Below are 16,352 nucleotides of genomic sequence, written 5' to 3'. Positions count from 1 at the left end.
AAAAGAAAACAGACAAAACATGCTTTAATATGGATCAGCAAAGCAACTGTTGGAGTGTGCTGGGGTCTTAAGAATGAAGGGAGTAATCATTGTATTTGCCTGTGTTTGATGAAAATGTGTTATGACCGAAGATTATTGTAAAAGTTGTATTTAAAAGTGTTAAGCTATGGCTCTCTAAGTGAATTATTTCTGGATGTAAACAGAGTTTGGAAAATAAATTTTCATTAGGTAAGTTTCTTATTTACATAGGTATTACATTTTATTCTATAATTCTAAAGTGACAAAGTACAGTGTTTTATAGATATACAATGTTGTATTTTAAGAAGAGTTTTTATCGTTTATATCCTACAAGCCATGTCACAATTTGGTGGAGAACTCCTTTAATCCCAGCACTCCGAAGGCAGAGGTAGGCAGATTGCTGTGAGTTCGAGGCCAGCCTGGTATATAAAGCAAATCCAGCACAGCCAAGGCTACACAGAGAAAGCCTGTCCCTAAAAAACAAAACAAACAAAACAAACAAACAAACAGACAAAAACAAACTATATTTTTATGCGGTGGCTTTAAAAATCATCAGTATTTTTCAAATTTCTATGAACTATAAGGAAGGCTTGTAGGAAGCAGGCCCGACTGGGCTGCCTGCCTGTCCTGCTGTTTCATGTCCTGTTTCTAGCAGCTTCTGTGTCTGTGTTTATGTTGGTTAGCTAGTCATGTTTACTGCTCTGAAACCGCACCCCACCCCTCCTGGGTACTTTTCCTCCTGTGTGCAATTACCTCTTGAGGGATTTCACCTGCGCGTGGCATTCCTGTTTTGCTGCCTATAAGAAGGCTCTTTGAACACTGAATAAAGGTTGAAGCTGCCGCTGCTGCTCTCTTAGCATGAAGGACCCGCTGTGTTGTGTGTGTGTGTGTGTGTGTGTTGTGTGTGTGAGTTAAATCCGCAGTCCCTCCTCCTTGACTCAGTACCGCGGTGGCGCGGGCGCCACAAAAGCTGGTCATCACTTCTTTACTTAAATTACAATGAGAGTTGGCCACAGACTTATATTTTAGAGGCTCATTTCTTTGCTCACGGTCAGACACCATCTCTGGAAATTTAAAGAAATATTGCTCCAAACAGGATCAAAAAGAGAAATGCTTCATCTTGGGAAGTAAGGACTTCACTTTAAGACCACCACGAATGAGGACTAAGTGCTAGCTCACTACTTGGGAATTGTCTGTATTGTTCTATTTCCCAAACTGACTATTTCAGGTTTGTACTCTTTTTGCACTCTATGAAAATGTGGTTGAGAATGACACAGTTAATATTTAGAGAACTCTCAATATGAAAAAAAAAAATTTCTGGAAATTCTGATATGATGACTGCGTAAGCACAAAGTCCATGTCCGTTGTGTGGACAAAAGTTCATGAGACAATTAGGCTAAGTTCTCTTGTCTACCAGGCTTTCATTTTATTCTAATACTTTATGTTGATTAAAATACCTCAAAATATTTTATTGACTATGGACAAACAATGTAGTTTTAAGTACTGTGATGAATTGATGTGACTGGTTCCCATAAGCTCATAAGATTAAATACTTAGTCCCCAACTGGGGAAATAATTTGATAAGGATTATAAATTGTGACCTTGATGGAGAAGGTTTGTCACTGGGAGCAGACTTGAATTTTCAAAAGACCATGACATTCCAACCAAAAACTTTTTTTTTTTTTCCTTTTCTTTATGAGTCTTTCTCTGCCTCTCAGTTTTAAACCAGATGTAAGCTCTCAGCTTCTGCTCCAGATCCAAGCCTGTGGGATTAAATCCATGCTTCTACTATGATGATCATGGAGTTTGTAACCATGAGCCCCCAAGTTAAATATATGCCTCTGTAAATTTCATTGCTGTGGTGCACCTTCACTCTGATAGAACAGTAACAAGTATCATATTTTATGTAAGTATGAATGACTTAAATTCCTTTTGGATAATAACAGATTATTTTGAGGAAAGACCATGAAAAACATTAAGAGCATTCAGATTGGGTTAATATATGAACAGGAAAGAACATTTTAGATCTCTGCTTGCTGAGTTTATTTCCCACGACTACTTGAAGGTAGGAAATTATCATGGGAAAAGTAAAGTTTGGCTAAGTTGAGTTTTCTTGGAAAGTTGCCTTGTGCCAAGGAAAGAGTAAAACCATTTTGGTAGTCTGAGTGACAATGACACCACTAGACTCACAAGGAGTGGCATTATTGGAGATGTGGCCTTGTTGGAGTAGGTTGGCCTTGTTGGGGGAAATTTCTCACTAAAGGATGGGCTTTCAGATTTAAGAAGCTCAAGCCAGGTTTAGTGGCTCATGGCCCCTTTCTGTTGCTTGTTGATTCAGATGTATTCATCTCAGCTACCTCTACAGCACTGTATCTTCCTGCATGCTGCTGTGCTTTCAACCATGATGATGCTTGCTTAAACCTCTGAACTTTAAGGCGCTCCATTAAATATATTCTTTTATAAAATTTTTGTAGTGATGAGAGCCTATTCATACCAATAGAAACCTCAATACAACCACTATCCTCGTTTTCTACTTTCCTAAACAAATTGATTCCCCTGTGTCTTTGAGTTTAAATTCATTCTATTAAGATCTTCTGTCGAAGTAGTCTTTTGTTTCTTATAGAACTTGGGTCAAAACCTTTATGACAAAATTTAAGTATAAGATATATTAAAATGAAAAAATTGAGAAGTTACTATATATAAGAAAATAAGTGCTCTGTTTACAAAACAGAATATAATTATTTACTAAACTTCAATTAACTTGCTAGTTTTAAATGTTATATATTTAAGTTTCTTTAGCAACAGCTTGAAGAAGCCTAAAATCTAAATTGTTTGAATATATATATATATATATTGGTTGTGAGCCTAGCCCCAGGAAATGAAATGACTAAGAATTCTTGGGCTTGCAGAGATCAGAAAATCTGACCTAGGTACTCTACATATATGTTATGGAAGAGTAGTTTGGTGTTCCTGTGAGATTCCTAGCAGTGTGAGCAGAGGCTGTCACTGACTCTTTTGCCTGCCTTTTGGACCCTTTACATCCTTGATGTGATGGTACATGCCTGCTCTTATTGTAGCTTATTATGACATGTTTGGGTAGATCTGGATGAGAGAAGAGGAGGGGGGCAGAGGAGGAAGAGAAAACCATAGTTGTGATGTAATATATGAGAGGAGAGGAATACATTTCAAAAAGTAAAAAAATTATAATTTAATTATTTGTTAGACTATTCCTGTGAGTCACCACAAAGTGGATACAATTCAGCAATAAATCATTCTTCTATAAATGTTGAAAATAGTAAAATCTCTTAATTTCATATAAAGGTGCTCTGAAAAAAGTCCCTTGTATTCATATATAAATGCTACTTATAATTATATCAGAGGCTTTGTGATATTAAAGGATTTAGATGCCATCCACTGAAGTCTTTTTATTGTTGGAATGCAAATTTGTAAAGAGTAATATAATTCAAATAAGTATGACTGAGATAAATGGAGTTTATTTCCCTCTAAAATAAAAATATCTCCACAAATAATTCAAACATGGTATCTACAAGGAAATTGACTCTACCCTTCTTGACAAGTGTCCTCATTCTCCTCTTCTTTATGACTATGACATATGCCTTTTATCTAGGAAGATCAGAGACAAGATACAAATTCACCTGTATCCATTAATGGATGGACTTAAAACTGGGATGCCTTTCTTCAACTTAATTGTATTAAGTACATTTGATCAGCATTTATTATCTATCTCTCTAAGGACAAAGAGGCTATACGGCTAATGCTGCAGCACATGATTAGGCAGAACTCATATAGTGGTATTGGTAATGGAGGATAGCAAGGATCAATTCATCGTCTGAGTTTACTGAGTTCTTAATGGGAGAAAAGAATTAGTCAGCAACCTCAGAGAATTATATCTCCAGCTACTGTCATACATGGTAGAGGTAGAAGGAGATGAAAGATGGAAGCCTTTAAATTATACAGAGCTCAAGTGGTTTTTATAAAATGCTAAGAAAAAATTTGGATTGTATTTACAGCTTTATTTTTTTGCCCTCAAAACAGCTGTGGGTAACCTCTTGCTAAAAGCAAAATATAAATCATGTAACCAAAAACATTATATTGGTATGTGTATGTATGATAAAAGAAATTTTCCTAGTTTGTGACGATGGAAAAGAATTCCAACAACTTTATTTTTTCTCCCATTGATTGTATATTCCAGTAAGATCTTTCAAGCTGTATAAAAATCACAATGTGGTTACATTCTATTTTTCTTTATGTAAATGATGACAATGTGTATATATAAGAAAAACATGTTTCCCAATGGAATCACACTTAATAATATTCTTGATGAAGAATTTCAGTGTCACAGCATCTTATTTACAGCACACCCTAGTATTAAAATACATTGGAGAATTAGGGTATCTGTACAATGAGTTGTAGCAGTTACTAAGGAAAAGAACTGTGCAACTTCAAAATTACCATATGTGTCACTTTTCTTTCTACGGAAAATCTTTTTTTACTTGAATAAGCTGAAAGTAAAATTACCAATATTCTAACTTGAATACATGGAGCATTTCTTATTAAAATGGAAATGATTGAAGCTGTCACATCAAGACTAACAAGTGTCGTATTTAATGTGATAAAAATTATAGTCTAAAGATGGGAAATTATTAAATCTTGTATCTTCTACTATGAGATCAACATCTTCCTATATTGTAAAGGCTTTATAAATCCAAAATAGCAATGGAAATTCAGATGCCTTACCGTAACATGATGACCATTAGTTTGGAGATTTTTTTTTAATAACTAAGTGAGGTAATATTTTCCAAATGACTAATGCATGGTTTTATTTGTGTGGATAGGAAAAAATAATTCAAAGTAGAAGATAAACAAAGCATTTTGTCTAGTGACATAAGGAGGTTAATGATATCATTTAGATTTCATATTATATTAGTAGCTGTTGACATTGGTGTTTAATCAAAGAATATTATTTCTAATTATCTGGAAAGACTATTATAATGTTCATTGCATCAAAATGTTTGTGGATTGCTACAAGTACAGCTTAGTATGCTTATATATAGAATAGCTGTGAGAATTCCAGTACAACAAGAAAATCATTACTAAAGTTGGAGAAAATCATCAAAATTAAGTAGTATTCATAAAAAATTATATTGCTCACTATTTCATTTCTCAGTGATTTTAGTAAACATACCTAAGTATCTCTATTGTAATATTTACTATAGTACAATATATACATGTACATGTATATAACTATTATCCATATACGCATCCATGCATAAACCTATTTATATACTCAACTCTCAAAATGATATTGGTCTACTCAATAATTACCGAGAGTACCAGAGTGTCCTTGTACTAAGACACTTCAGATCTGTTATTCAGACCAGAAGCCTGGCTCCATAGGACACGGCAGTGGGCACCAAGAGGCCCGCCCCCACACAATAATATATATAGTTTATTTCAGCTTTCTCAGACCGAAACTATTTTCTACCATTCAAGACTGTGTAAAATCTTCCAACTTAATTTCCTTTTTATTCCTGTTATTTGTTTTTTTTTTTTAACCCAATAACAATACAATCTACAGTTGTATTAGACTCCAGTGTATTTTGTTTAGATTTTATTGTCAAATTGGAAAAACCTAGAGTCACCAGGGAGGATACAAGCATAACTGAAAAAAAGCCATGATTAGAGAGATTAAAGTGTTACTGTATATGTGAGGAACTGTCTTGATTTATTTTTTTGATGTGAGAGGGCTCAGCCAACTGTGGACAGCACAAACCCTATGAGGGTGCAACTAGGCTACATAAGAAAGCTAGCAAAGCACAAAGGCGAGGAAAGGAAAAGCTGGTAAGAAGCATCCATCTATGATTCATGTCTCCAGTTCCTTCTTGAGTTCCTAGATTGACTTCCCTCTATGATGGGCTGTAACTTAAAGGCATAAGTAAATAAAGCCTGTTCTTCCTATGTTGCTTTCAGTCAGAGCAATAGAAAGCAAACTAACTTAAGAGGTTAGAAGCAGATTCATTTACCAGGAAACTGGGACAGAGGGGAGGACATCCTATTGGGACTCTAAATGAGAGAAGCATGGGAGAATAGCAAAGTAGAAGGATCCAGAGGGTCCTAGACCTACAAGCAGAACATTATGATAGGCAGATTTGGGCACAGGGGTCCTGCTCAAACTAAGGCACCAGCCAAGGACTAGACAGGCGGTAAACTTTAAACCCCTACCCAGATCTAGCCAATGGTCAGAACATTCTCCACAGTTGAGTGGAGAGTGGGATATGACTTTCTCACATACTCTGGTGCCTCACATTTGACCACGTCCTCTGGAGGGGAAGACCTGGTGGCACTCAGAGGAAGGACAGCAGATTACCAAGAAGAGACTTGATACCCTATACAAGGGGAAGGTAATTCCCCTCAGGAACAGTCATAGGGGAGGGGAATAAGGGGAAAATGGGAGGGAGGGAAGAATGGGAGGATACAAGGGATGGGATAACCATTGAGATGTATCAAGAATAAATTAATAAAAAATATGTAGAAAAAATATGTATGAAAAAAAGGCATTTTGATTATGCCATTAATGAATAATGGGGAAAAAAAGAGGATAAAGGCAGAAAGAAAGTTGAATGAAACTATGAAAATTATTTGATTCTGTATTTGGGCATCAAATCAATGCTGTGGTTGCATAATTTTATTTGATATATATGATTTTGCCATCCCTATGGATAGTAGGTTGAAAATGTTTGTGTACATTTATATATGTACATATATATGTACATATATGAGAATAGGTAATGCATTTGTATTATAGCAGTGGTAACCTCTTCATTTTTTAAGAAACCAAATACAAATAGCCAAAACACCATGAATGTAACATGTATATAATTCCTGATTGTTTCATGGTTCTTCTTTCTGTAGGTAGTTTATTGTATATATGTATAACAATATAAATGTATATGTAAAATAAATTTTAAAAACTTAGATAAAAAGCAACTCTTAAAAAATCCTCACATATTTACTCTCTCGTTTAATATACTATTAATGCAAGGTAGAATGTTTTTCCTATTGGCATTGTATATTTTCCATTGTAAAAGAAAAATGAAGAACAATAGAAATAAAACTTCCTTTCTATGTTAGTTGGACGGTGTTGATGAAGAAAAATCCAAATTTAAAGTAATATTTCTTTGCTTCTTTGTGACTGTTTTGGAAAACACAATAAGTAATAATTATGCTAATAAAATAGTAATTCAAGAAAATTCGGTAGTGATCTTGACCTTTAGTTTAGAATTTTCATAAAATAAAGATTTATCTATATTGTGTTGATTTCTCTTACAAATCACACATATATTATTTTCTACATGCTTTGAACATATTCAATTTTCAGCTTCTCGTATTTTTCTTAGAAATTTTGTACTCATAGGGCAAACTTGTTTTTTCAACTTATGTTTTCCATTAATTTGAAATTTACAGTGACTTCTAACATATATTAATATACAATCTGAAGATATGTATTTTCTTTTATTATCCCATCCACATACCTGTATGTGCACAGACATTTGTCATGGCATCATGTTCATCTCACTGATTTGTTCATACTATCTACTGCCATTCCACTTGTTCAAATATTATTTATGTTTCAAATATAGGTGTATGTATGCATATATGTATCCATGTATTCAACTGTTTATCTCAAATATAATTCTGAAATCCACATTATTTTATTCAAACTTCAAATTTGCTTCCTAATACCTTTTATTTTCTTATTTTCTTATTTGTACTAAAATATTCAATATCAATGATTTAAAAACTACCCCCTTCCACTTGCATAAATGATAATATTCATTATAATTAAATAGTAAATTTTTCCTTATCCACAATTCCTTACTAAGATACATTAACAGATGTTATATAGACATACAACAAATATTACATGTCAAAGGCATTAAAAACTTACATAAAACACAATTGATGTGTAGTCATAAGGAAAATTAGTAACATAAAAGCATGTATTAAAAAACAAATTTCACAAATTAGCATACTATCTTCCTACAGTAAGAACTTTTAAAAGATAAGCTACATCAAATAAACAATGTAAGGAAGAAAGAAACAGAAAAGAATGAAATAATTATAGTAAGGAACAATGAAATGAGAATAAAAAAAATTGAAGATAACAAAAACGTCAAGCACAAACATGTAATTAACTCATGCAAATGATAAAGGAAGAGAATTTAGAAAACATTAAAAAAGTATTGAGGTGTGAAGAGTGTCACTACATAAGTACAAACTGGTAAATAATAAGAAAATATATTTGACAGTATTAATCTTTTAAGACTTGAAGACTTGAAAATACACACACACACACACACACACACACACACACACACACACACACAGAAACATTTCATGCAATTTTATACAGACAAGTTTTTACAGCCAAGCAAGAGAAATCGGTACCTGTTGTTATGATGTGAGCTAAGAGATGATGGCATTTGTGAGAAGTGATATGAAAAAATATCATTCAAGAACATGGGGAACGAGTTTTGGCAGCTTCTAAAGAATACTGCAAATACAACTACCCTTTGACTCAGCATTGTCTTATTTCAGAATGTGCTCAATAAATTTGAACATATATGTTCACAGCAGGAATTGTACAAAGAAGTTTATAGGTACATCAGTCAGCATGTTAATGTACACCAAATGATGGATGGCTAGAAAATTTGACATAAATGTAACGCAAAATGAACACATATTATATAATTCCCTTTATATAAAGCCTCGAAAAAGCATATCTGTGGGGAAAATAGAATCTACAAATCTGTAGAATGTGCAAATCATGTAGCCTACGAAGAGATGGATATTATACATGGTAAATGCTCATTGATATATTTTTCATGTAAGTAAAAGGTAATTTTCAACTCAGGTTGCAGATATTTCTTCATATTTGAAGTCTAGCACAAATCAATAGAAAATATCATTTGTGTTAGCTTTAAATCAAATATTGAATAGAGGTTTAATTTGCATGGTGCATTTTTACATTGTAATTTATAGCAAGAGTACTCCTCTTAACAATTTAAGCATCAATTCAAAACTTTTTTATATCAAAAATACACTACAAGTGTATATTTTGTAATGTATATTTTCTATTTGATGTATGGTTAACCAGCCCTCTAATAGATAAATATAAGAACTTTATTCCAGAATTTTTTCAGATTATTTTACACTAGAAACTTGTAAATGAGATCTGAAAAATATTTGATGCAAATACTTACATATTTTATTTTCTATATTAAACTTTAGAAATCTGTGGAGTTAAAATTATGGATTAGCATATATTTATGAATCTCCAAATATTTGTGTTACAATATAAACCCTTAATTGTTTCATTCGAAAATCAGACATGGAAACATTTCAGTTGTGTCCCTTGCTACTTCATATATTACCGTTTAAAGAGTCTAGATTTGTCTTTATTATATTTGCTATAGTAGGACTTTTAACTACTATAAAAATAAAATAAAATGATTCCTTGATTACAGTAAGAGACAAAAGAAAACAAAAGTGTCAGTGTATGCAGTTCCAATTGAAGTATTGCTTTGAAAACAGCTGCAATATGTCATTTTGAAAGAAGAGAATCTACTCTTTTTAAATTGTCTAACAGTGAAAACAATATTGTGCAGTGTGTATCAGCACACCTGCACAAAGGATTGATTAGATCTCAGCTTTCAGAACAGATGTGCAGCTGTCATGCTGTCCCAGTCTTACCTCTGTCTCGGTAGGCTGATGAGGGGCTGTTTGTGGCACCGTTTGCTAAGGCTAAAGAGCTTGTGGACAATTCTATGTGCCTTCAGGAAAAGCTGTTTCATGCTGTTCTCCAGTTGTTCATAGCGACGCTGAAAGTTAGAGTCCATTGTCCACAAATGCATTATAGTGGATGTGTTGAGGAAATAATTCATGGGTAGTCTTTTCATAAAGAACTTGAATTCATCTGAAAAATGTGGAAATTCAACATTTTAATTTTAAAACAATTATTTTCCTCTCCACTCAAAATACATGCAACATATTTAAAGATAAATGCCAGCAGTATAATATTTGTGACTAACAAACCAATAAAACATGAGATTTGGAGAGTTTTAAGATACTTTGTTTTGATTTTCTTAAAATAGGAGTGTCACAAAAGAATATGAAAATAAATTGTGCAAGAATGATAGTTTAGGTAGAAAAATAAGTACAATTTGTTTTTCTATAATCATCCTTTGCTAGTTTTTTAACAATGTTTTTCTGATGGATGACATATATTTGACCTTTGTATTTGACATTACTGTAGATAATTCCCTCTGAATGTAAAATCTTTTCAGATACGTTCATTAAATCAGTATAGAAACAAATGTGATTCATTACTCAATATCTTTAGAAAGAGCATTATCAGTTGACAGTTTTTATATTCAGTTGTTTTTTTTCTTTCCTACTGTTCATATTCCACATGCCAAGACATATAATTTTAAAACATGAGTGCATTAAAAAAGATGAATTTTTACATTCTTATTGTTTTGGCTATTTGTATTTGAAATTCCTGATTGTGTCATGTTTCTTGCTATAGGTAGTTTATTGTATGTATGTTTGCATATATATATATATACATACACATACATATATATGTGTAATAATATATATGTAAATGTAAAAAGGTGTTTTAATTTAACAAAAAGAAAAAAATTCATGATTTAAAATATTTAAAGAGCCACACTTGTATTGCTCTTCTGTCAATCAATATTATGTATTATATTGCATAATATTACTTTCAATGCGTTAGTTATACCAAGTAAATGATTAAACTTGACGAACTATAACGTTTGATGTTATGTAATGTTCCGTACATAGACAGCTAGTAAAAACACCGAAGCAAAAGCCTGAGAACATGAGTTCAGATCCTAGAACCCTGTAAAAGACAACATGACCATGTGACTACACATAACCCTCCAACTGTGGAAAGTGAAGCAGATCCCGTAGGAGTACGCTGGGCTTGGCATTGCTGGCAGCCAGCCTCGCTCCGCATTCAGTACCAGACGCCGTTTCCAAGAAATAAGATGGAAATTAATGTAGCAGAACTAGATGTTCTCCTCAGGTTTCTGTGTGTATGCATGTATGTATGTTTATCCATATATATATATATATATATATATATATATATATATATATTCAAATACCACATAATTCTTACACACACGCTCATACACAGAGTTTATGTTATGTGAAAGCAAATGATATAAAGATCTGTTTATTATACAAACATACAAGATAGATGACAGTATTCTAAATGGAGTAATAAGCAAAATGTTATTTAATACATGTGTCAGAAAATAAACCATGGTATACATATGTACCTTTCAGCCGTAATAATTAAATCTGTCACAATCAGCAAGATATATTAACTTATATAGTATAACTGTCATTATGTACCGTATAATTACATCTCTATAGAAGAAAAGATAACGTTCAATGTATAATATTGGGAATGTATTTGACAGCACTAAAATGTAGCCATAAACTCATAGAAATTATGTTTGCTAGACTTTTGTATATATATATATATATATATATATATATATATATATATATATACACACACACAAACATATATTTACATATGTACATATATATGCATACATATGTGTATTCATATATATGCATACACACACATATACACATATAATCACGTCATTGTTTTTGTATAGTTTAAATAAGAACAGACTAGAGCAAAGAAATTTGAGGTGTCACACTACATAGTATTTTTATGGTAGAAAAGTGTCTAAATTTAGTTTTATTTTTCTAAATTTCCAAAGTACTTCAGTTATTTTTCAATAATTTGAAATAATATGAAAATATACTTCAAAATTTGTAGTCTAAATACTCTATATTTCAAAATGTAGTGTCAAATGATAAAAAAATGATATACAAACATTTACTTTGTATATCATTTTCTTCAGAAATATTTATTAGGAGCAGGTTATAAGCACATGTATTTTTAGGCAGAATTCTGTTTGTGGCAGGAACGAGGACGTTTTGTCCAGCGGCTGTTTTGCCACATTTGAAGTCATCTCCATAAGAAGGCTCTCTGATGCTCAATACCGTCTTTGAGGTTGATTGGGTGTTGTCATGAGTTAACTTGTCAAAGAAATTTAGGATTATAAAAGCCACTTTAAATGCCATATTCTGTGTGTCTCTGAGGCTTTTGAAGACCTCAATTAACTATTTTACCTCATATATCAGTAGAGTTGTATCTATCTGTTAGAATTTAGGATATATATTCTTGTACTAAAATCTGACAAGTATTTGACATACCCGTGTTTTGTATCAATATACTGAATTCTAAACCAATGACTTATACATAATCTTTGTATGAGTAACAATTAAGGCCTTGCATTAAGGAGCAGGTTCAACCGTCTAGCTTTTGTTCTATCCTCCATGTTCCTATGTCTCCCTTTCTTTCTTTTCAGCTCCTGTCACCTTACTTACATATGCAAGAGAAAGAGAAAGAGAGACAGAGATGTCTCTGAGTTTCACCTAGTTTTTTTCTCTGTATAAGATGAATAATGACTTATGACCACCTCTGGATGAGAATAAGCATTTGTGAACCAAGAGAGCAAATGGAAACCTATACAACCCCCCCTTAGAGGGAATGGGGCATCATTCTTTTAAGACTTCTTCTGGCTGAATTAGGGCAAATAATACCTTGGAAGAGGCACAAAAGGATTGGAGAAGTGGTTAAGCAAGCCAGGCATTGCATTTGTGGTCCAGTATCTAAATGCTGAGAGATTTCAGGCTTAATAGGAGATTGAAATGGTGGTCCAATTTGGATCCGAAGTTTTCTACAATGTTGTCCAGGCAGGCAGAGTCGACAGCCACACTGCCAAGACAGGTTAAGTAAGCCCTCAATACTTCCTGCCTTGTGAATAAGTCTGGCAGAGATTTGGGCCAGAAAGCTGAAGATGAGGCTCCAATGTTATAGACAGTGTTGGGTGACTGTACAGGCAGCAAACAGTCTAAGTCAATTTGTTCATTTTGGAAGCTGCTAGCCCACACTGCTGGTTCACTAAGCAATTTAAGTTTTATTCCTTATCAAGTCTCTGAGGGGCATTGAAGGCCAAATAGTATAGTTTTACAATCAAGTTTAGTTAGCTAGGGGATAAGATCTTTTTAGATCAAGATAAATGAGTTATTAGAGTCGAGATAGGATAGATATTGAATTTCATTCAGAAATTTGGACTCAACAAGACAGGAAAGACGTTTACATTGAGCTGGACAACTACAAATAGCCAAAACACTATGAATGTAACATTTATAAAACTCATCATTGTCACATGGTTCTCCCTGCTGTATGTAGTTTGTTTTTATACATGTGTACCAAAATAAATGTATTTTTTAAAAAAGAAAAAACATGTATTTTTAAATTTTCTTTATGTATGTAAAGAACCTTTATTTTTAATATCATTTCTCAACACCCTTAGTTTGTACATTAATCAGTTTCCTCCAACATATGTATTTACATCAATTGTTTGAAAATAAAATAACTGAAGTAAATAAGAATATGGATTATATAGAAGCAAACAATCATGCGTTAATAACGTTTAAGGCTCACTATGGAAGCAAAAATTGTTATCTGTAAAGTGGCCAAAAATGGTAGCTAGAGTGGTCATACGCCCGAGAGGAGAACCAACTCCTGTTATCCTGCTTGATATTGACAGGGTATTAAAATGATTCTTAATGATTCTGTGATATACCCATAGAACCATGGATATCACTTCTCAGAAGATAAGCATCTTGCACTGGATGACAACATAAAGAAAAAAATTGGACATAAGTATAGAATAAGTGATTTCGGCATCCCACATGTGTATGTCACCCTTGTTGCTATGAGGCTCTGGAATCTTCATGGAAGAGGGAGAAGAAAGACTGTAAGAACCTGAGATGAATGTATTCAACTGGATTCTGACTATAACAGGGTAGCTTCACATATTTAGCTCACAGAGATTATGAAAGATTGAATACCTTGTTTTTAATAGCTGAGTAGTATTCCATAGTGTATACAGGAGGTAAACTTTAAACCCCTTCCCAGATCTAGCCAATGGTCAGAATATTCTCCACAGTCGAGTGGAGAGTGTGATATGACTTTCTCACATACTCTGGTGCCTCACATTTGACCATGTCCCCTGGAGGGGGAGACCTGGTGGCACTCAGAGGAAGGACAGCTGGTAGCCAAGAAGAGACTTGATACCCTATGAGAATATACAGGGGGAGGCAATCCCCCTCAGGAACAGTCATAGGGGAGGGGGATAATGGGAAAATGGGGGGGGAGAAATGGGAGGATACAAGGGATGGGATAAACATTGAGATGTAACAAGAATAAATTAATAATAAAAAAAGAAAGATTGAATAATTAATATACAAATTCAAACCAGGAAAAAAATCTCTGCTTAAGAGAGGTACTGGCGTTTGATAACTTACAGGAGAAAAAGTGGCAGTTCTTCACATATTTAAATGGTGTCATGCTCAGTAAAATAACCACATTCCAGGAGAGACTGAGATTTGCAAAGGCAAATGGGAAATGGAAAAGAGAGAGAGAGAGAGAGAGAAAGAGAGAGAGAGAGAGAGAGAGAGAGAGAGAGAGAGAGAGAGAGAGAGAGAGAGAGAGAAACAGAACACAAAGTTGAGTACGTGGTTATGTTGGGGTGTATCTTGGAAATGTTTGGTGAAGGTGATCTAAATATACTTTGTGACTAACTCAAATAATTAATTAAAATAGTAAAAATATTATTTAAAGGGCATATTTATCACTGAAACACATCTAACTTAAATATCACATTGCTTAGAATTCAGGGTATGAGCGAGACCCCAGGGCCCAAATCTGCCTATCATATTGTTCTACTTGTAGATTTCTAGGACCATCTGTATCCTTTTATTTTGCTATTCTCCCATGCGTCTCTCATTTAGAGTCCCAATAGGATGCCTTCCCCTCTGTCCCAGTTTCCTGGTAAGTGAAGGCTTTCGTGGGACATGCCCCTTGGGCTAGTATGCAGATATAAGTGAGTATATACCATTTGATTCTTTCTGCTTCTGGGTTAACTCACTCATTATGATCATTTCTAGCTCAATCCAGTTATCCACAAATTTCGGGAATTCCTTGTTTTTAATAGCTGAGTAGTATTCCATAGTGTATATGTACCACAGTTTCTTTATCCACTCTTCTACTGAGGGACACTTAGGCTGTTTCCATGTTCTGGCTATTATGAATAAGGCTGGCACCAGCCAAGGACAATACAGGAGGTAAACTTTAAACCCCTTCCCAGATCTAGCCAATGGTCAGAATATTCTCCACAGTTGAGTGCAGAGTGTGATACGACTTTCTCACGTACTCTGGTGCCTCACATTTGACCATGTCCCCTGGAGGGGGAGACCTGGTGGCACTCAGAGGAAGGACAGCAAGTAGCCAAGAAGAGACTTGATACCCTATGAGAATATACAGGGGGACGTAATCCCCCTCAGGAACAGTCATAGGGGAGGGGAATAATGGGAAAATGGGGGAGGGGAGGAATGGGAGGATACAAGGGATGGGATAAACATTGAGATGTAACAAGAATAAATTAATAAAAAAAAAAAAAGAAAAAAAAAAGAATTCAGGGTATGGATTCATACCTAAAAATTAAAAAAGACTAAAACAAAGGAAAAATCTGTCATTACACAAATATAATAGGAGATTTTGTAGTATATTTATTTTAGATATATTTTGAATCTTCTTTTAAAACAAGCAAAGTATAAATAATAAGTTGATCTTAAAGTTCTGGTGTTACAATATTGTGCAATTGTTTATTTTCATGTCTCTTTTTAGAAATTTCTCCTTTTTGCCATTTTATTTTTTAAATATATTTTATTACTTTATTCATATTACATCTCAATTGTTATCCATCTTTTGTATCCTCCCTTTGCTCCTTCCCTCCCATTTTCCCCTTACTTCCCTCCCCTATGACTGTGACTGAGGGGGACCTCCTTCCCCTGTTTTTGCTCATAGAGTGTCAAGTCTCTTCTTGGTAGAAATTTGCCCTTTTAAATAAAGGGTTGATGTGTGGAAATTGGAAAGCACTCTTTTGATATTCACAGAGCAGATGCCATGCTTTCGAAATGAATCATTCATTTCATTGTCATCTTTTATTTTGATGTTTCCAATAAGACTTTAACATATTGTTTTTGCATGGATTTCTAATAAACTCAGTGTCATCATAGTATTGTGGAAAATTCTGAATGAGGAAATTTCACTGAGGTTTCAGACA

The 16,352-nt window shown here is 33.7% G+C and overlaps 1 protein-coding gene across 2 annotated transcripts in view; it reads right to left on the bottom strand.

Annotated features, from left to right (window-relative positions):
• The window catches only part of Brinp3 (BMP/retinoic acid inducible neural specific 3), a 391,753-nt gene that overhangs the window by 48,446 nt on the left and 326,955 nt on the right, over positions 1-16,352 (bottom strand). For both annotated transcript variants that reach the window (XM_051147531.1, XM_051147532.1), the window contains exon 7: positions 9,793-10,015. In XM_051147531.1, the coding sequence (XP_051003488.1) occupies positions 9,793-10,015 (223 nt within the window). The remainder of the gene's footprint in view (positions 1-9,792; positions 10,016-16,352) is intronic.

This window comes from Acomys russatus, chromosome 6 (genome assembly GCF_903995435.1).
Source record: "Acomys russatus chromosome 6, mAcoRus1.1, whole genome shotgun sequence".
Classification (NCBI taxonomy): Eukaryota; Metazoa; Chordata; class Mammalia; order Rodentia; family Muridae; genus Acomys; species Acomys russatus.
This window is presented reverse-complemented; position numbering and strand designations above follow the sequence as displayed.